This window comes from Mustela nivalis (genome assembly GCF_964662115.1).
Source record: "Mustela nivalis genome assembly, chromosome: 19".
NCBI lineage: Eukaryota > Metazoa > Chordata > Mammalia > Carnivora > Mustelidae > Mustela > Mustela nivalis.
In genome coordinates this window covers 14,063,271-14,080,472 of record NC_139038.1, presented here as the reverse complement: position 1 = coordinate 14,080,472, position 17,202 = coordinate 14,063,271, and the positions used below count along the sequence as shown (strand labels likewise).

The window sequence follows — 17,202 nt, the reverse complement described above, 5'->3', positions numbered from 1 at the left end:
AACTAGGACTTCTTGGAGAAATGGCTGATCCTAAGTCAGGGATAGGAAATACACAAATGAGACCAAAACCTCTTATGACAGAAAGCAAGAAAGCTCTGTGAAGTGGGTGTTCAAATCTCTTGCTACTTCTTTATTCCTGACTTTTAGGATTTATCATATATAACTGGGATGAAGTTCCTTGGTCAGACATACACACTGAATATTTTCCCCAGCGTGTTGATGTGCTTACACAGTTTTAACGCTATACTTTGATTAGCTGAAATTTTAAATTTTGATGAAGTCTCTTGTGTCCATTCTGAAACAGTCCTGCCTACCTCAGTATATGCTCTTACATTTTCCGTAGGGGCTTTATGGATCGAAGACCTACAGGTAAAAGCTAGAACCCATAAAGCTTCTAGAAGACAACAGGAAAAGATGGATAGACAAGCCATATACTGGAGAAAAATATTCATAGTAGGTATCTATGAAAATAGTATCCAGTATACACATCATGAATCTCTAAAAGTCAACAACAAAATCACACAGTATTTTAAAAATGGGCAAAAGTCGATTAAGGCGGGCATGTGACATGATGAGCACACCGGTCGTTATAGGCAACTGATAAATTGTTGAATACTACATCTGAAACTAATGATGTACTGTATGTTGACTAATTGCATTCAAATTAAAAAAAAAAAAAAACAAGATATACAGATTATCCAAAAAGCGCAAGAAAAGGTACTCGGTGTCATCGGCCATGAAGGAAATAGAAATTGAAACGACACAGAGGTACCACTTCAAACCTACGAGATTTGTTAAAAGAAATACTGACCATCCCAAATACAGGTAACGACACCAGACCCCTGGGACTCTCCCAATGCCGGTGAGAGAAGAAAAGGGTACTTTGGAGACCCATTTGATGGTTTCTTAAAAAATTAAACATACGTCTTTCCCATGTTCTAGCTATTCGATCTCGAGGTATTTACCCAAGAGAAACCAAAACACATGTCCAAAAATGACTTTTCCATGAATACTCCTAACAGTTGCAAACTGGAAAGCACCCAACTATTCCTTCAGCAGGAAAATGAATGAACAAATCTATCCTATATTCACACAGTAGCGTACGTCTCAGCAGTAAGAAAGGAGGAGTTGCTGACACACACAGCAAGGAGGAGGAACGCGAAACACATCACTTGGGCCGGAAGAGTAAAGTATCTGAGACATGATTCCCTTTATGTGAAGTTCTAAGGCAGAAACAAGTCATCAGAAATCAGAAAATGCTTGTCTGGAAAGGGTGGTGTGCGGTAGTGGCGGGAAAGGATAGCAGAGGGGCCAAGAGGGAGTTTTCAGGCGACAGAAATGTTCACGTCGTGTTTTGGGAGGTGACGATGGGGATGCGTATAACCGAAATCGGTCACACTGAAGACCAAAACCCTGTGTCCTTTACGGGACCGAATAATACCTCAACAAAAACTCTTACAGAGCAGGCAAACGAATCAATAATGACTGTCACAGATTTAGACACATAAAATACCCATTTCCAAAAAAACCCGTGAGTCCATAATATTATGGAAAGACCCCACTGGTCATCTCTGGAGGTGGCCATGGCAACAATTTGTTTTTCTAGAAGTGTTTGAATGAAAGGAAAGAATTAAGCATTTATCCCGCCTTCCCTGCTTGAACTGTATTTCAGAGTATCCACATAGTTGATGAGGGGAAGTTCCCTTCTAATAGGTGAGTTCCAGCTTATAAATGCAGAATTAATGTAGAGCTCAAAAATCACCATTTCGTAGGCCTTAATGAAATAATGGGTCCAGGCAATGATCATTGGTGGCTGCGAAATCCTTCAGGGCAAGGTTGATGAGGAACTTCTGTAATGGACGAGTCCGGCTGACAACACATGAACCCGCTGCGGAAACTTACCCTCACGAAGCGTGAAACACCAGATGCTGTGTGTCTCCTGATGGGATGTGACAGGCGGTCTGCAGCCCGACCGGATGTACTCTCGCTGGGAAGGACAGACGGGAAGGTGGGAGGGAAAGAAAGGGAGCCAAGTCCAGTAAACGTTCCGGGTCTAATTACAGTAGACCCAGGGGACTCATTACAGTGGTTCTTCTCCCTTGTCCCCAGGGGATATAAGCCAAGATCTTCCGTGGGTGCCTGAAATTGCAGATTGTACTGAACCCTGGATAGACTGTGTTTTTGTTCTATGCAAACATACCTATGAAGAGGTTTAATTTAAAAATTAGGCACAGTTAAGAGATTAACAAGAATAACTACTCATAAAATTGAATAATTATCATACCCTGTACTAAAGCTATGTAAGCATGGTCTCTCTCTTTCTCAAAATATCTGACTGTCCTGCACTCGTCCTTCCTTCCTGTGATGACGTGAGATCTAAGATGCCTACGTGATGAGATAACGTGAGACGAGTGGTGCAGGGCACGGTGACGTAGCGTCAGGCTGCTACGGACCTCCTGAGGGCAGTAAGTCAGGAGGATCACCTCCTTCTGGACCACCTGGACCGTGAGTAGAGGAATCCCTAGGAAGCGCCACTGCAGATAAGGGGGGGGGGGGCTACAGCCCAGCACAGAGAGCATGAGTAGAAGGGATGCATCAAAGACATCAAGAAGAAGCAATCCGCTCAGAATCCAGATTGTGCAAAACTTCACTGGACAATGGCTCGGGGTCTTCAACAACGAATGGCGTGAGAATAGTAACGGTGGGGGATGTTACAGATCAAAAGGCATTTAAGAAACCCATGAGCCAAACACGATGTGTGGATGATGTTTGGATCCTTATTTGAAGAAAGCAACTGTACATGCGTGTGCATGTGTGTGCGTGTGCATGTGTGTGCGTGTGCGCGTGCACAAGTATGGACAGCGAGATCGCACAGAATTTTGAGAAATGTTTTTGAGAAACATGGTCTGGGTATTGAATTTTACCAAGTGTAAGTGTATGTTGTGCCTACGCTGGAGAAAGCCTTTATACGTTGGCAACACGTCCTACAGTTTTTACAGCTGGACAGCAGGCCGTCTGGGGATGTGCTTTTGGAACGCTGAGGGGTCGTAGCTGGAGAACACGCAGCAAAATGCTGATATTTGTTGAGACTAACGATTAGTACATTTGGATTCCTTAGACTGTTCGTTTTGGTGTATGTTTCAAATTCTCCATAATAAAATGTTGGATTAAAATACAAGAAATTAACATAAAATGGGATGACTGAATTCTTCATTCTCCGAGAAGTGAGAGGGGGAGAAATGGCAAGAGACAAAGTAATCAAAGCCCTTGTGCACTCAGGGTGGGATTCCCAGGCCACCCGAAGTCCGCGCTCACGAGTTTTAGGGTCTCTGTGGAGGCCATTTTATTCCACGCCTGACGTCACACACCGGCCGTCCGTGGAAGGTCTCTTGACCAAGATTTGTGTGGTGTGTGTGTGTGTGTGTGTGTGCGCGTGTGCACACGTTTGTGTGTTTTTTCACATTCTACATATATGAGTTTATTCTGTCTTTAAGGGGAAGGCAATACCTTTCAATAAAGAGAGCAAAATGGCCCTGCTGTCTAATGCCACGGACAGTTCACATTGACTTCCTCTTGCTCTTGCCATGTCCTGCAAAGCACCATTCTGCCCTTTGGTGAGAACATCCCTTAGCAGCGAGGGCTAGGAAAGGAAGGTGTCACTGCGGGTTTTCAGTCTCCACAGGTGGGTGGCTCATCAGCTGCTGTTCTGATGGGGACTTTGGGGGAACCTCACCCTCTCCTTTCGGGAAGTGTCATAGAAATGAACAGGAGAACACAGTGGGGCTGGACGGGCAGCCAGGAAACTCACGTGCTTGCGTGCAACTGAAGCAGGGAGCAGAGCTATCAAAATTCTAAATTTTAAAAAACTAAAATCTTTTCCCAAAAATAAACAGCAGAAGAGATGAAGTGTTCTCGGTTAAAAAAAAAATCTTTTCATGTGTCTGTTGGCCATCTGTATGTCTTCTTTGGAAAACGTCCATTCAGGTCCTCTGCTCATTTTTAATCAGATTATTTGCTTTTTTGGTTTTGAGTTGTCTGAGTTCTTTATAGGCTGTGGACGGCAGCCTCTACTGGGCACGTCATCGGACAATAGCTCCTCCCATTCAGTAGGCAACGACACGGGTGACTGGACGGTAGGACGCTGAGTAAAAGGTCAGAGAAACACAAACACCATATAATTTCATGCAAATGTAGAATTTATAAAACAAAACAAACAAAAATAAAAAAAGAGACAAACAAAAACCAAGACTCTCAGACACAGAGGACAGCCTGGTGGTTGCCCGAGGGAAGGTGAGCGGCGGGGCGGACGGAATAGACACAGGGGAGTAAAGTGCATGTTAATTATATTTTGATAAAACAGTAATAACAATAATGCTAGTTTCCTAACTCTTCCATAGGCCACTGGCTCGAACCATAAAAGGAGTCCCCATGCCCTCGCTCGTTGAAGTCACTCCGAGCCCTCGGCACCAGAGTCCGGCGGAGCCCGAGTGGACGAGTGAACACCCAGCCCTTGCCCTGGAACCCTCCGCCTCCTCGCGCTCCCGGCTGGGACTCCATCCTACTCCTATCTTCCCTCTGACATCCCACTGCCAGGTCACAGGGAACTGCTACTCCTCGACCCCAGTGTTTTTGAAATGGAGCTCCCCGAGTCCCCTACCCCCCCTCCTCCGTGCCAGCGCTCACTAAGCGAGCCTGCCCAGCGGCTGGGGAAGACGGGACGCCTCCTTCCCACCCACTCCGCATTCCTTCCTCATGTCCAGTCACCGGACATATGTGTATATATATATACATATACATATATATATCTTTTATTTTTCAAAGTGTGCACAGTGTTCCTTAGGGAAAAGCCAAATTCTTGTCTACGAGTCCTCCATAAGCCAAGCCCCAACCACATCCAACCTGTTTCCCTCTTCCTTTCTCTGTTCCAGACATCTAGAACTCTTGCAGTTTCCAGAATATTTCCCTCTCAGAATTCCAATCCTTCGCACATACCATTCTCTCTGCCTGAAATACTTCTCTCTGTTGAGGCAGTTTATTGAGATATGACTGACATACAACCAGCTGTCCTTATTTAACGCATACACCTTGATGAGTTTGAAAATATGCATACACCTGTGGAACCATCACCACAGGCCTTGCCTGAGCCATCAGTCAGGAAAAAGAGATACAAGGCATCAAAATTGAAATGGAAGTAGTAAAAATTTCCCTATTTGCAGATGACATGATTTTATATAGAAAAAATATAAAGACTCCGTCAAAAAACTGTGAGATCTAATCAATGAATTCAGTAAAGTTCCAGGATACAAAATTATATAAAAATCAGTAGCATTGCTCTACACTAACAATGAGTTATCTGAAAAAAGAAATAAAGAAAATGATCCCATTTACAACAGCATCAAAACAATAAACTACTTAGGAATAAACTTAACCAAGGCAGTGAAAGATCTCTACTCCGAAAACTGTGAGACACTGATGAAGGAAACGAGTGAAGACACAGACAAATGAAAATATATCCCATGTTCATGGATTGAAAGAATTCGTACTGTTAAAATAGTCATACTACCAGAAACCAGCTATAGATTCAGTGTAAGATCTATCAAGATTCCCAGGGTATTTTTTGCAAAAGTACAAAAAACAATTCTAAAATTTATATGAAACTACAAAAGGCCCCAAGTAGCCAAAGCCATCCCGAGAAGAAAATACAAAGAGAGAGCATCACGTTTCCTGATTTCAAGCTTTACTATAAAACCACAGCAATCAAATTGTGTGACAGAGGCATAAAAGCAGACAGACGATCTACGGAACAGACTGGGAGCCCAGAAACGAACCCAGAAATGAACCCCACATACACGATCAACTAGTACTGGACAGGGGAGGCAAGAGCACTCCAAAGAGAGAAGACAGTCTCTTAAACAAATGGTGCTGGGAAAATCAGATACTCACACGTAACAGAAAAAAACTAGACCCCTGCCTTACACCCCTCACAAAATTAATGCAAAATGGGTTAAAGACTTAAATGTAAGACCTGGAGCTGTGAAACTTCTAGAAGAAAACAGAAAAGAAGTTCCTTGACATGGGTCTTGGTGATGATTTCTTGGACATCGAAAGCACCAGCAACACCACAGGAAATGAACGAGTGGGACCGTATCTAACTAAAAGCTTCTATATGGCAAAATAAACCATCAACAAAGTGAAAAGACAACTTAGGGATGGGAACAATATTTGCAAACTACATATCTCATGAGGGGTTAACCTCCAAATTTATGAAGAACTGACACGACTCAAAAGGAAAAAAGTCAGTAAGTAGGCAAAAGACCTCAACAGACATATCTCCGAAGAAGACACAGGAAAGGCCAACACGGACATGAAGTGACGACCCACATCACTAGTCCTTAGGGAAATGAAACCACAAGAACCGGTCACCTCATGCCCGTTAAAATGCTCATCACCAAGAAGACAAGAAAAAGGATCCCTTCTGCACCGCTGGTAGGAATGTAAATGAGTGAGCCCAGTAAGGAATAGGATGGAGGGGCCCCAGAAAATGAAGAATCGAACTACCCAATGATCCGGCAGTTCCACTTTGGGGAAAAATACCCAAAGGAAACGAAAATGCTAACTTCAGGAGATGTCTGCCGGTCCATGTTCATAGAGGCATTGCTTACAATAGCCAGGACACGGAAATCACCCAAGTATTCATCAACAGGTAACCGAATCACATACACATAATGAAATATTGTTCAGCCATGAAAAATGAGGAAATCCTGCCATTTGTGGCAACATGAGAGCATTAAATGCCTTGAGAGCAGGACGTGACGCAAGTCAGAGAAAGGCAAATGTTGCATGATCTGACTGGTATGCAAAATCTAAAAACAAACAAACTCTAAGGACAAAAGATCAGATTTGTGGTCAGCCGAGGCAGGGACAGGGGAGGAGGAGAAAGCAGGTGAAGGTACGAACTTCCAGGGACAGATGTGCGTGCATTAGGGAGGTCACATACAGCATGGGGACCACCGTTAACGCTGCTCTAGGATTTGTATGAAAGTTGTTAAGGGAGTAAATCCCCAGAGCTCTCATCACAAGGGATTTTTTTTTCACTTTCTCATTATAGGAGATGCTAACGAAACTTGCCGCAGTAATCCTGTCACGATATGTATAATTCTAACGCTGCACAACTTAAGTTTACACAGGGATGCGTGTCAGTTATATCTCAATAAAATAATCAATAAAAAAGCACAACACAAGATCCACCCTGTTGGCAGAGGTTGAAGTACACAGGGGATCGCTAGGACTTACTCGTGTCATCGAACTGTAGCTTCCTGGAACAGCCTTACTCCCACAATCCACACCCACACCTTCTCTGCCTATTTAAATTCACTTTATTTTTAAAGCCTGAAACATCATTCCCTTAGGGAGGCTCTTCCCAGCTCCCCAGGCTAAGTCATATTCCCTTGTCAGATTCTCCCACAGCCTCCTCCAAGCCTGTCTTTTCAGACTGATCACACTCGTAGTTAGGGAACGGTTTTTGTGCCTGACCATAAATTTCATGGAAGCAGAAGCTATGTCAGTCACTGTGGTGCCCCAGTGACATCCTGCTAGAGCACAGAAGGCACTCAACATGCCCCCTTTCTATTCAAAAGCATTCCAGGCTTTTGGAACTGCTGGCCACCTATAACATATGCATCTTGATCAAAGACCAGTACGTGAAACCCCAAGGCCAACCCTATCCCCAAATGACCTGGGGCTTCCCCCGAATGTGATCACAGACATACTCGAATCCTGCACAAGGAAGATTTTCACGCGGCCAGACACCCATGCCTGTAGGGGAGGGAGAACCAAAGACTCATATAATCTAAAGAGTAGGGTAACTGAACAGAGCTGGTGGTCTGGTTTCTCTCCCCACACGTTCATCCAAATCACAACATCCACCAGATGGGACAGACGAGCCCAACAATTCCAAATGGAAGATGAAAGTCACAGAAGCTTCTGGATATCAGAGCTCTGGATAGCAAGGGTCTCAGAGAGGGCAGGGGGACTTCTGACGGCAAAGAGGGGTGCTGGAAGACGCGTCCCGCATGGATGGAGAAGTGGCTGGGGTGGGGGTCACGACACCAGTCCCAGCTGGTCTTGACCCACAACATCCACCTTCTCCTGCCCTCAGACATTGGCACTCGTTGTCCTCAGACTTTCGGACGCAGCCTGGGGCCGTCTGTACATCAGCTCCCGGTTCTCAGCCTTCAGAGCTGGGCTGAATTATACCACCAGCTTCACAGAGACAAGAGGCAAGGTGGGAAGAAAAACTGAGAGTTTCGCCCACACTGAGACCAGCGTGAGTGGGACGTTCCACGTTCATGTGGGGGGCTGGGGCTTGGTGACCCCAGACAGCCTGTAACTGCTCAATGACCCTGTAAAGGAGGCCACTCTTCAGATCTGCTGCCGTCATTCCTGATCTGGCTCAGGAACAGTGAGGGTAGCCTGGGTAGGTTGGGGAACCCTGCAGGCTTCCAGGGTCATGGACTCGAGTGTCCTGGGCTGGGCAAGACGGCAGGGATGCCACCCTGGGGCCAGCCTGGGTCATGAGAATGGCATCCAAACACCTTAGGAAAATGGTGTGGCCCAGGGACACCAGGCACTATGCAAACAGCCGCTGCAGCAGCCAGATCAAACTCTGCCATTTATGCACATACTGTCACTCTGAGCAAATTCAAACACGCACACCCTTTGCCCGTCGTCGCGCAGCATGACATGAGTCTGAACCTCAGCAGCCACTGTCGTGGAGCTGCGCCGAGGGGAAGGTCCCGGGGCTCGCGTGGGCAAGAGGGTTACCACCTGGTGCCTCCCCACGCCCTCAAGTTTGCAGACCTGCGTCTCGCATCATCGGTCTCACAAATAGTTACTAAAACGTGCACACGCGGTCCTGAGGTACCCGATCACGCCAAGAGGTTTTCTGGGAGTCTGAGGGCCGCATAACGTCCTTCACTTGTCCGTCTTTAGGCACATCTGCCTGACAGGATTCGGCAGACCTGGTGCCGCCCTTTTCTACAAGGCTCCAGAAAAGATAGCGTCGCTTCTCCCTGGAGAAGTTGCTAGACTAGAGAGGTCTGAAGGCATGTGATTTTACCCCACCCCAGATAGAGTAATCTATCTGGTCTGCTCTCCTTGGAGAATTTTTTTTCCTCTCTTCCCATTTGGACACGTTACAATGATACGCCTTGTTAACAGTTTCTGATTAATGTCAGTCAGAACAAGATGAAACCTCTCATTTCTGATCTCATTTATTTTCTCAGTCCTGACGAGCCCAACTCCCCATGCCCGCACGCACTGTTCTGGTCACAGGGAAGCTGCCTTTCACCCGAGCAACAACCCAGGAGTCAACCCCGCTGGTGTTTTTCCCCAAACCACAGTAAGACTTTGCATTCTTATTCTTGTGACACATCTTTACTCACTGAGGATGGAAATAAAAAGTAACAAAAAATGTCAAAGATGAGTTAGAAAGACTGCAGATGGACCCGTTTCTTGGTGAAAAAAATCCACAAAGATAGTGTTCTCATATTAGAATCTCCCTACATAACTAAAACATTTGATTTCGGGTCATTTCTTCTTTTAAAAAAAGGTTTTATTTAGTTGAGAGAGAGAGAGAGAGAGAGAGTGAGAGAGCGCGCGAGCATGGGTGGGGGGAAGGGCAGAGGGAGAGGGAGAAGCAGACCCCCCAGTGAGCAGGGAGCCCCACGTTGGGCTCGATCTCAGGACCCTGGATCATGACCCGAGCTGAAGGCAGATGCTTAATCCACTGAGCACCCAAGCACCCCAATTGTGCATAATTTCTTATAGGTTAGTTTGCATAACTGTGTATGTGGACGCTATATGAAAATTGTGTGTATGTGTGTGGGTGTATTAAACAAAGTTCTGGGTTTTTTCAAGCAGTGGGGATGGCTTTCTTGACAATGTATTTATTATTCATCTAACGCGTCCTCTGAGTGGCACGAAACAGCACAGAATGAAAGAACCAACCCAGTTGTAACATGTGGATTCCTTCACACAGAGGGAGCCCTGTCATCAGAAACCCTGCAGTCCCCTGGTCCGTACACCTGCCCGTGAAGGTCATGAGGAAGGTGGGTGCTGACACCGAGGGGACCTGGGCTGTGTGGGCCGGGCAGAGGGAGAAGAGCCCCGTGGGCCTGCGGTGGCTGTGAGCGACACCCCAGGAAGGCCCTGAAAGCCATGGATCCTCACCTGACCTGCTCTCTGAAGAAAGGTGTGTCCTTGCCAGGAGGCAGGCTGAGGCCGGGCTGCAGACCGCTGGCTCTCAAGCCTGGGTGTGCGACAGAATCACCCGGGACGCTTGTTAAAATACAAGTCACGGAACCGCAGCCCAGAGCATCCGATTCAGTAGGTGGGAAACGGGGCCCGAGAGTCTGCGTTGTGACCAGTTCGCAGAAGAGGCTGATGTGGCTGGTCAGGGACTGGCCGCTGACCCGTCGGAAGCTCCCACAGCCGGGAGCGGAAGGGAAGCCGGGGCCGGGGTCGGTGTCCCTGAACCGCCCGCTCCGGCCGGCTCGAAAGGCCCCTGCGCAGCAGAACGCGCTAGGCTCCGGGCCGGCCGGTGGCGCACGGGCTGTGCTCTGCCGGGCTCTGCTTCGGGACGGAAGCCGATGGGGCCCTGGCCCCCCTGCATGCAGGGGCCGCCACACAGGACCGTCACCCCCATCCGCACCGGGCCCGGCGGCGCTCCACGCACAGACCGCGGCAGGATCCCAGACGCGGCAAAGCAAGCGTCCTTGCGAGTGCGGGGAGACCGGCGTCTCAGCGAGCCTCGGCGCTGGATTCTGCCATCGCGGCCTCCGTCTTCCCTGGAACCCAGTGGGCAACGGCAGCCGAATCTGGGAGCCTCTCGTGACCCTGCAGCCCGGGACCTGACCGGTGCCCCTGGCTCCACGGGGCAGAGCGCCGCCGTCATGCGGTCCCCTCCTCTGTGGTGACGTCTTACTCCTCACAGGCTTCCTTCTAACAGCAGACAGAGACCGCCAAGTCTCTCTGCTCTGAACAAACAGAACGTCACTCTGTCCACACGGGGCTTCCGTGAGCTGCTCCCCTCCCAGGCGGCTGCCCGGAGCGCTCACAGGCACCCACTGACGTTCCCTCAGGCATGAATGTAGTAACGGGCACCCAAGGAGCCCGGGCCGAGCGCGGCTCTACACGCTTGGGACACAGAGGCGAACACGTCAAAGATCTGGGCCCCGAAAGCTTGCGATCCGTGAGGGCAGGGTGGAGAAAACCAACACTCACAATAACTACGTGGGTTCCGTGGCGGCCGGAGGTCAGGAGAACTCGGAGGAAAGAGAAGGCAGCAGAACAGCACAAGGACCCAGACGGAGGCGAGAGCGATGTGGGGACCAAGTTACAGGCCAAGTTCAATACGCCGGGTCCAGACCTTCTCCTGTTAAATTCCAAACGGACGAACGACACGTATCTTCACTATAATAACATACGCACGGGCTTGTTAGTTACGGGGCTTTACAAAGAAACCCTATGCAAACCCCATCCAGGAAAGAGCCGGGCCTGACACTGAGAGCAGCGGAGGGGCCAGCCGTCCTCGGAAGGGAGCGACGTGAGGAGGCGGGGGCCGGCCTCCCTGTCCCCTTCCACTCGTGCGGCCCTGAGGGCCATCGCAGGCACGATGCCTCTCACTCCACAATGGGGCTCAAGGGTCGAAGAGGGGCCGACGGAAGGGGCGGAGCAGCGAGAGAGGGATCCACGAGCGAGACAGGCCGCCAAAGCAGCAGCCTTGCTGAGGGAGGGCGATCGGCACTGGGGGTCGGCCGGAGCGGACGGAAACAAGGCGTGGCGGAGGGAGGCCAAAGAAATTCAGTGAATTTTAACCCTTACAGCTGTGTCCTGAGTGGCTTCCAACAAGCCTGGGGCTCGGGAATGCAAAGGTTCAGGACAAAGGGCAGCGGACACAGAGGCCCCAGCTGGGGGTCTCCCCAGCACCCCCCCTTTGTGGTGTGGACAAGACGTACCAGTGAAGTGCTTACTGGGTCTTCAAGGAACTCCCCTGCCCCCGCGCCAACTCCTGGCTACGGTTAATTTATCTCAACTCTATAACAACGAGGTTGGGATGCATCAATGTGGCCAACTTGCTTTTTCTTCTACCCCGACATTCATGTCTTCAAACAAAATCTTAAGCAGAACACAGGACAACGGACCCCTGGACAACACGGGGGCTTAGGGCGCTGACCACCTGTGTGCAGTCAGAAATCCACGTGTAACTCTTGACTTTCCAAAAACTCAACTACTCCGAGCCCACAGCTGCGGACCAGAAGCCTCAGCGATCCCGTAAAGAGCCGATGAGCGCGTATTTTCTGTGTTGTGTGCATCACGTACTGTGTTCTTACGGTAGAGTAAGCTAGAGAAAAACACGTGATTAAGGAGACCATAAGGCAGAGAAAATACATTTAGGACACTGTCCGTTCCGCATGTAACTGAACCCGTGCAGTTCAAGCCCGCGGGGAGGGTCAGCCACCTACACGCCCTCTGACGGTGAGGCCGACCCGGGCGGAGGGCCCAGCGAGAGGACCGTCCTGCGGCTCCGTCCTTCCCCGTCCCCGTCCGCCTTCTTGGAAGCATTTCTGAAGGAAGGGTCCCACAGGTAGGGTCCTTCTCGCTTCCGGCCTCTTAACGATTCCCTGATGCACACAAATCGCCACAACGCAGACCGTGGAAATACTCACGACGGAGATGCGCTACTGTGAAGAACACATCACGGAAAGAAGAAAAGCTGGACAAAGCTGGGTGGAAATGGGAACCGAACTCCCTGGCTCAGGGAATTCAGTGTGGGTCACCGAAGCATGAAACATGGTTCAACCTATGCCGAAGGGAAAGCCCAGAGTCCCCCTGCCTAAAGAGGGTGACAAGCCACCGGCACATTTTCAGGAATGGGGACGGGTGACTGCTTCTGCCGCTCGCCAGCTAAGGAAACTTTACATACACATGAAGGATGACCAGGCGGCTCGGCTCACAGACGAGCGCAGAGCAGGAGGCAGGGACGCCGCGCACAAACCTCACAGAGCAGGAGGCAGGGACGCCGCGCGCAGACCTCGCGGAGCAGGAGGCAGGGGCGCCGCGCGCAGACCTCGCGGAGCAGGAGGCAGGGGCGCCGCGCGCAGACCTCGCGGAGCAGGAGGCAGGGCGCCGTGCACAGACCTTGATGCCGAGCTCGATGTTTTCTCCCCCGTACACGTCCATCCCAGGGTCCAGCAGACCGATTTCCCCGAAGAACTTCCTGTTGACCACGAAGGAGCAGCCAATCATGGCGGGCGTCCTGCGGGGGAGAGGAGAGGTTAGAGTCGCTGACGGACCTACGTCTCCGCCGCGGGAGGAAGAAAATCCGCCGTCTGCAGCCCCCGCGGGCCGTGCGGAGTCCGAGAGACGAGCACTGAATGTTCTCGTCTAGAAGAGCCGGACTCAGAGAAACAGAGGAGGAGGCTGGTTACCGGGGCTTTGGGGCCGGGGGCCGGGGATGCTGGTCGCGGGGTCTGAATGTACAGTGTGAAGGTCCGTGCGCTCTGGAGGTCACGCGCACAGCAAGGTCACCATCGCCAGGAGACCGCACCCCGTTCTTCAAGCTGGGAGACCAGCTCCTAAACGCCTTCAGTTCCCAGGAAAGACCATTATGTGAGGGAAGGTGTTAGCGGCGCGCGGCGGCGACCGTCACACGGCGTAGGAAACGTCGCAAGTCAACAGGTTACACCCACTTGCCAATTATCAATTTTTAAAAAATTATTTAGTTATCAATTTATTTTTTAAAAAAAGGAGGAGCCAGGGCGCCTGGGTGGCTCAGTGGGTTAAGCCTCTGCCTTCAGCTCAGGTCATGATCCCAGGGTCCCGGGATCAGGCTCTCTGCTCAGTGGGGCGCCTGCTTCTACCTCTCTCTCTGCCTGCCTCTCTGCCTACCTGTGATCTCTCTCTGTCAAATAAATAAGTAAAATCTAAAAAAAAAAAAAAAAAGGAGGAGCCAAAGCCACTAAGGGCACATGCCGCAGCCCCTCGGCAGGCCCCGCCCCGACAGGTGCGGAGTTTCACTCCGGCCCATCGAGGCACGTCCGGAAGTTCCCATCTCGTGCCCGCACACGCTCCCGGGGCATCTAGCGGTAGCCGGGCTTCGGGGAGCTTACACGGGACAGTCTCCTGCGACCCGTGGGGTCTGCCAACACGGGCCGGTTCTCATGGTACGTCCGGCAACAGCCGTGTGATGCGATGAGCCTCCAGGACAGTCGCAGAGAAGCGCAGACGGGAGGACCGAGACGGGAGACGACTCATCCAGGAGACCAGCAGCGCCTGGGGACACACCGCCCCAGCCTGCCGCGGGGGGTGCCGCGCGGGAAAGACAAGTCCTGGCAGCGGGTGCCCGCATGGCCCAGTGCGTCAAGCGTCTGCCTGCGGCTCAGGTCGCGACCCCAGGATTGAGCCCCGCGTCGGGCTCCCTGCTCAGCTGCTCGGTGGGAAGACTGCTTCTCCCTCTGCCTGCCGCTCCCCGCCACTCCCCTGCTCTCTCTCTGACAAAGAAGCACACAGAAACTTAAAATAATTATAAGAACCGGCAGGGTGGCCTGCGACCAGTGAGTCCGGAGACAACAACGAACACTTCAGTCTTGGATACGTGAAGCCGTGATGATCTCTTCCAGCCGCACGCGGGCCACGCGCACAAGCTGGCTCAGTGAACACTGGGGGCAAAACCCCCCCGAAGCAAAGCCTCAAGGACGAACCCGCCTGAACCTGAAGCCCGGCCGCGTGCATTTCTGAGGAGGGACAGCAGCCGAGTCAGACCAAGGCCATGGAGATCGGGCGCCCTGAGTCGCCGGGGCGGGGGGGCTCAGCACCCCCAGACTCCGGTCCACTCAGCGCTCCCGAGAAGGCTTCCTGCAGGAGCCCGTGGCCCCAGCTGCCGACGGCCAGAAATGCCAGTGAGATGCTCTCTGGGGAGAAGAGACGGGAGCCAGGGACACCCGCCTGGGGCCTGCGGGAAGCGGTTCATGGGGTGAAACTCCCTCGAGCTGCACCGTGACCCTCCACGTCAGAGCCTCGTGAGCTCCTGATCTGGAGTCCTCGGCCCCACGCAGGAGGGGAGGGACACACTGGAAACACCCGCGCCCGGCGCTGACGGCAGCAGTCTGAACACCGGCGCTGCCACGGAGACCCACACTTGCATGATGTTAACGGGATGTTCTGGATACCGAGTATCGCTGAGCAGAGAAGTGCACAGAGCAGGGCACAATGAAGACTGCTCCCCGGCCTGTCGCTGGGAAGCCCACCCGCAGTGCTTTCTCCAGAAATCCCGCACAGTCACAGCCCGGACACGGGGGGCGGCCCTCCACAGGTGTCGCCCTGGCCACACCAGGGAGGGGAGGCACTCGGCCTGACGACCCTCTCCTCCCAGCCCTGCGGCCCTCAGAGACAGGCGGCTGACCCTAGCACGGAAGAGCACGGTGTGAGCCCACCACCTCCCACCCCCGGCCCAGCCTCGACCAACGGAACCAGGAATGAGCATCAGACCCAAACTGGGTCAAGCGAATCCTGTTTTTCCTGAAACTCAGAGTTGGGAGGATTCTGGAAGCGAGAGCCACATGGCGTCCTTCATCTGTAGGGCTCAGGGCGCCATTTTGGGGAGGCTACCTCGGCCCCGTGTGCAAGAGCACGATTGTGCCAAGGAAGGAAGCAGGTGCACGGTGCTGGGGGGAGGCCGTGGTGAGGGGCAGCCGGGTGACCGGGCCTCTCATCGGCTGACAGGCCCAGCTCTGCCTTCTGCCCCCCGAGGTCACGCAGGAGCCCCCGAGTCTTGGTGTTCTATCCTTGACTGAAACCGGTGCAATACGTCTCTGTTCTTCGCAAGCGGTGATGAGAACACGCTCCCTCCTCGTGCTCGGGGGAGGGACGGTGCGGCCTCACGCAGCCGGCGGAGCCCACGGCAGGGGAGCGTCATTCTGGGGGAGCTCGGCACCAGGGCCCGCCCAGCCTCGGGAGGGGACAGGGACGTGTGGAGGAGGGGGACGGGGCAGCACAAGGAGCACCTCGGTTTTCTGGAGGGCCAGTGCTGAGCCCCTCCGGGAAGGTGCGCCGGAACCATCCCGACAGCCCATGCTCAGCACCCGGAAATTCCCCACAGTGACATTTGCGCGTGGTTAAGGTCCTGCCCCAGACACTGTGCTTTCCAGCCCCTCTCGGGCAAGCGAGGCCGAGGCCGTCCGATGGCAGGGGCAGATGGCAGGGGCCGGCCGCACACACTCTCGGAGGGGTGGCTGGGATGAAGGGTGTTTCCCGGAGACTGGCTCGGGGCCCATCTGCACCAGCATCTCCAGGACGGCCTGGAGAAAGCGCAGCCTCCTGACTGCGGCCCAGAACCACGCAACCAGGTTTCCGGGGACCGGGCTCGGGAACTTGGGTCTGGACCCGCAGATCCGTCCTGCGGAGGCATCTGCCCTCCACGGGCCAGGTGCCCGAGGGCAGAGAAGGTCCCCCCGGGAGCTGGGCCCTTGCTGGCCCAGAGCAGGCTGCCTACCGGGGACAAACGAGGGGAAGTAACAGAGCCGGGGACGGCCCCTGGGGCTCCGCGATGTCTCAGGGACACACTGGCTGAGCTGGCCGGAACCCAGGACAGCAGGGAGGTCCTGCAACCCAGGCCGGCCGGGGGTGGGGGGGTGGAGGGGGGCGTGGAGGAGGAGACATGGGAGAGGAGGGGAGGGGCGGGGAGGAAGGGGTGGAGGCTGAAGGGGACGGGAGAGCAGGGGCGGGGTTCGGAGCGCGAAGCTTTCCCTGTCCAGGAGGGCGGACCGGCTGCCTGCTCCTTCCAGACCCCTCTGGGATCGCCCTTCGGGAAGCATCGGGCCTGTCAAGCAGCGTGGTACTCCAGCAGAACTGGCTTGATCGGGTGAGGTTTTCGCCTGCAGTGGCGAGCAGACGAATTCACAGCAGGAGCCGCCCCGGGTCCTCCCTGTGCTGGTCAGTCTAGCACATTCAACTCGGTTCCCTCCCGGGAGCCCTCGGACTCCTCACCACGGCACGGAGCGGTCCCCTAGGGCCCCTCCCCAGAACAGGCCACAGCACGGAGGACGGGGGACAAACTGGTGACCATTCCTGTCGGTGGCCTGCGAGAAGGTCCCCTAAAGGCCGCAGGAAACCCCGGCCACAGTGTCAAGAAGGAGGAACGCA

The 17,202-nt window shown here is 52.8% G+C and overlaps 1 protein-coding gene across 1 annotated transcript in view; it reads right to left on the bottom strand.

Annotated features, from left to right (window-relative positions):
• The window catches only part of GALNT17 (polypeptide N-acetylgalactosaminyltransferase 17), a 415,760-nt gene that overhangs the window by 92,469 nt on the left and 306,089 nt on the right, over positions 1-17,202 (bottom strand). Inside the window, exon 6 of the mRNA XM_082714352.1 lies at positions 13,201-13,318. Within this exon, the coding sequence (XP_082570478.1) occupies positions 13,201-13,318 (118 nt within the window). The remainder of the gene's footprint in view (positions 1-13,200; positions 13,319-17,202) is intronic.